This window comes from Cervus canadensis, chromosome 23 (genome assembly GCF_019320065.1).
Source record: "Cervus canadensis isolate Bull #8, Minnesota chromosome 23, ASM1932006v1, whole genome shotgun sequence".
NCBI classification, from domain to species: Eukaryota; Metazoa; Chordata; class Mammalia; order Artiodactyla; family Cervidae; genus Cervus; species Cervus canadensis.
The window spans coordinates 17,669,219-17,674,469 of NC_057408.1; the positions used below are offsets into that span (position 1 = coordinate 17,669,219).

General features: G+C 45.3%; 1 protein-coding gene across 1 annotated transcript; it reads left to right on the plus strand.

Moving 5' to 3' along the window:
- The first annotated feature begins 1,488 nt into the window (after nucleotides 1-1,488).
- Nucleotides 1,489-3,876, plus strand: LOC122425488 (tigger transposable element-derived protein 1). Its single transcript, XM_043443913.1, has one exon. The coding sequence runs from the start codon at nucleotides 1,495-1,497 to the stop codon at nucleotides 3,259-3,261; it is 1,767 nt and encodes a 588-aa protein (XP_043299848.1). The 5' UTR covers nucleotides 1,489-1,494; the 3' UTR covers nucleotides 3,262-3,876.
- The last annotated feature ends 1,375 nt before the right edge of the window (nucleotides 3,877-5,251 follow it).

Sequence of the window (5,251 nt, forward strand, 5' to 3'; positions counted from 1 at the left end):
CAGACGCACGCCACACGGGGCCTGAGAGGCCGCCCGGTCCCCGGAACCGGCCGCTGCCTGGAGGGCGCGGGCGGGGCTGGCCCTGCTGGGAACGAGGCACCCTCGCCGCGTCCACCCCGTGAGCACCAGCATCCGGGACTGGCGACGGCAGGCAAAGCGGGGCCCCCGGGCCGCAAACCGTATCAGGCGCTGCGGCTGGACGTCCTGGGACTACGAGTCCCGGCGTCCAGCGCGCCCCGCGGGATCACGAGTCCCCGTCTGGCGCCGGGAGTCCCGGCATGCAACAGGGGTGTCTGTCCCGCAGCTCCCATCGCCGGTTCGGGGCCGGTGCCAGGAGAACTACAAGTACCAGCATGCAGCGCGCCCCTAGGGATCACGAGTAACCATCTGGCGCCGGGAGTCCCGGCATGCAACAGGGGTGTCTGCCCCGCAGACCCCATCGCAGGCTCGGGGACGGTGCCAGGAGAACTACAAGTACCAGTATGCAGCGCTCCTCGCCGCCCTTTCCGCTCTGAGGGCTGGCTGGCGTCTCAGGACGGCTCCCCGTTTGGCGCCGCGGGTGTCGGCACGCAGCAGCGGCCGTCTTCCCACGACCTCTCCCATCACCCTCGGAGTCCGGCCGTCCGAGGCCCGGCGTGCAGCTGCCCCGGGAATCCCAGACTGCGTTGTGCACCCCGGCGTGCGGAGCGGGCGTCGTGGACCGCTGGCCCAGCGTGCCCCGTGCGGCGCCGGGTTGGGGCTTGGTCGCCAGGTCTCCTCCTCGTCCCGGAGTGCGTGTTCTGGGGTCTCTTCCGGCTGAAACTTCACTGCACTGCCCGCCTCGCCTTCACCCCGCCTTGGGAGACCTGGTGCTCTGCCCGGAGACAGCGGGAGCCGCCGCGGAGACGAGCTGATTCAGTCCGGGAGCAGTCGTCTGCGGAGGCATTCAAAAGGTCTTTCTTGATACGATTTCTGAAGAGCTGCTTTTTCTCTGCTGAGATTTGGACAGAAGCACCTGTCCCAATAGCAAGAGCCCCCCCACCCCCACCGCAGGTGCATGAAGCAAAAACTGACACAATTTAAGGAAGGCGGACAACTCAGTATCCGCATACTGTTGTTGCATTTTATTATGCTTCCCAGATCATGTTTTTTGTTTGTTTTACCACTTGGAGGTTTGTGGCAAGCCTGCATGGAGCAAGTCTATCAGCACCAATTTTTGCAACAGCATTTGCTCACTTTGTGTCTGAATGTCACATTTTGGTAATTCTCACAGTATTTCAAACATATTTGTTCTATATATTACAATGATCTGTGATTCATGGCCTTTGATGTTGGCAACTGTAATTGTTTTGGGGTGCTGACAGCTGCGCCCAGGTAAGACAGGGAAATTAACTGATAAACGGCTGTGTGTGTTCTGATTGCTCTACCAACCTGTGTACCCTGTCTCTGTTCCTCTGGCCTCCCTGTTCCCTAAGCCACAACAGTATTGATATTAGGCCAATTAATAACTTTACAATGGCCTCTAAGTGTTCAGGTGAAAGGAAGAGTCGCACATCTCTCACTTTAAATCAAAAGCTAGAAATGATTAAGCTGAGTGAAGAAGGCATGTCGAAAGCTGAGATAGGCCGAAGGCTAGGCCTCTTGCGCCAAACAGTTAGCCAAGTTGTGAACGCAAAGGAGAAGTTCTTGCAGGAGATTAAAAGTGCTACTCCAGTGAACACACGAATGATAAGGAAGCGAAATAGCCTTATTGCTGACATGGAGAAAGTTTTGGTGGTCTGGATAGAAGATCAGACCAGCCACAACATGCCCTTAAGCCAAAGCCTGATCCGGAGCAAGGCCCTGACTCTCTTCAACTCTATGAAGGCTGAGAGAGGTACGGAAGCTGCAGAAGAAAAGTTTGAAGCTAGTAGAGGTTGGTTTATGAGGTTTAAGGAAAGAAGCCGTCTCCATAATGTGAAAGTGCAAGGTGAAGCAGTGAGTGCTGATGCAGAAGCTACAAGTTACCCAGATCTAGCTAAGATGATTAAGGAAGGTGGCTACACTACACAACAGATTTTCAATGTTGATGAAACCGCCTTATATTGGAAGAAGATGCCATCTAGGACTTTCATAGCTAGAGAGGAGAAGTCAGTGCTTGGCTTCAAAGCTTCAAAGGACAGGCTGACTCTATTGTTAGGGGCTAATGCATCTGGTGACTTAAAGTTGAAGCCAATGCTCATTTACCATTCCGAAAATCCTAGAGCCCTTAAGAACTATGCAAAATCTACTCTGCCTGTGCTGTATAAATGGAACCACAAAGCCTGGATGACAGCACATCTTTTTACGACATGGTTTACTGAGTATTTTAAGCCCACTGTTGAGAACTACTGCTTAGAAAAGAAGATTCCTTTCAAAATATTGCTGCTTATTGACAATTCACCTGGTCACCCAAGAGCTCTAATGGAGATGTACAATGAGATTAATGTTGTTTTCCTACCTTCTAACACAGTGTCCATTCTGCAGCCCATGAATCAAGGAGTAATTTCAACTTTCAAGTTGTATTATTTAAGAAATACATTTCGAAAGGCTCTAGCTGCCATAGATAGTGATTCCACGGATAGATCTGGGCACAGTAAACTAAAAATCTTCTGGAAAGGATTCACCATTCTAGATGCCATTAAGAACATTCGTGACTCATGGGAAGAGGTTCAGATATCAACATTAACAGGAGTTTGGAAGAAATTGATTCCAACCCTCATAGATGACTGTGAGGGGTTCAAGATTTCAGTGGAGGAAGTAGCTGCAGATGTGGTGGAAATAGCAAGAGAACTAGAATTAGAAGTGGAGCCTGAAGATGTGATTGAGTTGCTGCAATCACATGATAAAACTTTAACAGATGAAGAGTTGCTTCTTATGGATGAGCAAAGAAAGTGGTTTCCTGAGACAGAATCTACCGGTGAGGAAGCTGTGAAGATTGTTGAGATGACCACAAAAGACTTAGAATATTACATAAACTTAGTTGATAAAGCAGCAGCAGGATTTGAGAGGATTGACTCCAATTTTGAAAGAAGTTCTACTGTGGGTAAAATGCTATCAAACAGCATTGCATGCTACAGAGAAATTGTTCATGAACGGAAGAGTCAATTGATGTGGCAAACATCCCTATTGTCTTATTTTAAGAAATTGCCACACCAACCTTCAGCAACCACCACCCTCATCAGTCAGCAGCCATCAACATCCAGGCAAGACCCTCCACCAGCAAAAAGATTACGACTCTCTGAAGGCTCAGATGATGGTTAGCATTTTTTAACAAAGCATTTTTAAGGTATGTACACTTTTTTAAAAAAATAGACACAATGCTATTGCACCTGTAATGGACTATGGTATAATGTAGAAATATGTTTATATGCATTGGGAAGCCAAAAATTTGTGAGACTTAGCAATATTCACTTTTACTGCAGTGGTCTGGAACCAAACCCTTCATATCTCCAAGGTAGACCTGTCATGGTCTTTAGTTGGATTTCTTTCGCCCTTTGTTCTTCCCTCCCCTTATTTAATAACTGTAAATTATGTACATACCAAAGATGATGTAATCCTAAAATGAACCTATCCGTGGTCTGAAAATGTTGAACACGACCAATATTGTTACAGCTACCTACATGTTCCTTACAATCCCATCTCATCCCCTTGATTCCCCACCAGAGGTATCGGCCATCCTCAAATTCATGTTTGTCTTTTTCCTGTTGTATGATGTTTTGCTGCATTTGTATTAAGTGTATGCACAAAGATCAGAGGAGGCAATGGCACCCCACTCCAATACGCTTGCCTGGAAAAGCCCATGGACAGAGGAGCCTGGTGGGCTGCAGTCCATGGCCTCGCTAAGAGTTGGACACGACTGAGCAACTTCACTTTCACTTTTCACTTTCATGCATTGGAGAAGGAAATGGCAACCCACTCCAGTGTTCTTGCCTTGAGAATCCCAGGGACGGGGAGCTTGGTGGGCTGCCGTCTATGGGGTCACACAGAGTCGGACATGACTGAAGTGACTTAGCAGCAGCAGCAGCATGCACAAAAATACTGTTTAGTCATGCTTGTTTTTGATTTTATAAAAATGCATCATATGTTTTTAAATCTGTGAATGGTTTTTTCATTCATCACTATGTATCCAAATTTTATTTGTGTTATTTTATATGGGTACAGTTTATTGTGACTTCTATATAATAGCTCATTGGGGGAATATCACAGGAGTTATTTATACATTATTTTATAGAAGGACATTTAGATTGTTTTCCCTTTTTGGTAATATGGAAATTGCTACAATGAACATATTTCTGCATGTTTCTTAGTATAATGAGTTGAAATCTGGAGATATGTATAATAATGTGGAATTGCTGATCAGGATATGCAAGTGTTCAGATTTATGAGATATGTCAAAATTGTTGTCTCAGCTTATATTCTCACCACATTTTCAATGACTTGCTATTATGCTACTTAATCTTTGCCAATCTAAATGAAAATTGTTAAAATGAAGTTGTGATTTTAATTTGTATTCATCTGCTAGCCATTTTGACTTAGTATCTTCCTATTTTTTAAAATAAATGTGCCTTTTGTGTTCAAGTTTGTCACTCATTTTTCTGTTGGGTTGTTTGTCTTTTTCTTGTTGAGCAGTGGTAGTTCCTTGTGGTTCCTGAAACAGATCTTTTATTGTTTATGTTACCTATATCATCCACCAGTTTTTGACTTGTATTTTTCATGGTCATTTGAGAACAGAAGTCTTTAATTTTAAGAATGTATCCCCTAACCTGAGAGCATAAAGATGGCTTCCTTTTTTACTCCTTAATTTTATAAGAGTTTGCCTTTCACAGCTCAGTCTTTAATAAGAAATGGATGTTCTGTATATGGTGTAGGGCAGGGATATGGCTTCTTTCCCACATGGGTTACCAGTTGACCGAGCTCGACTGGCTATTACTACCAGCCCTACTGCTGCTGAACGGCTTCTCTTGTTCCCACTGAGCACAGTGCCACCTCTGACACTCAGTGAGCCTCTATAAATACATGGGCTTGTTTGGGACTTTCTATTTTGGGTTCTTGTCTTGTCTTCATTGCTATAGAGTGATAGTAAGGCATATTATTTGTGAGGGCAATTGCCCCTAGTAGTTTATTTATTTAGAAAGAAGTTTTGTGGCTATTCTTGGCCATTGCTTCATAAATTTTTAAATTAATGTGTCAAATTTATTGATTATACCTGTTAAGAGTTTTGCTCAGAACTACATGGAATCTATAACTCTGG

Bases quoted from the DNA above. Each gene is read 5' to 3' on its own strand.
- LOC122425488 (XM_043443913.1), top strand. From the start codon at position 1,495: ATGGCCTCTAAGTGTTCAGGTGAAAGGAAGAGTCGCACATCTCTCACT.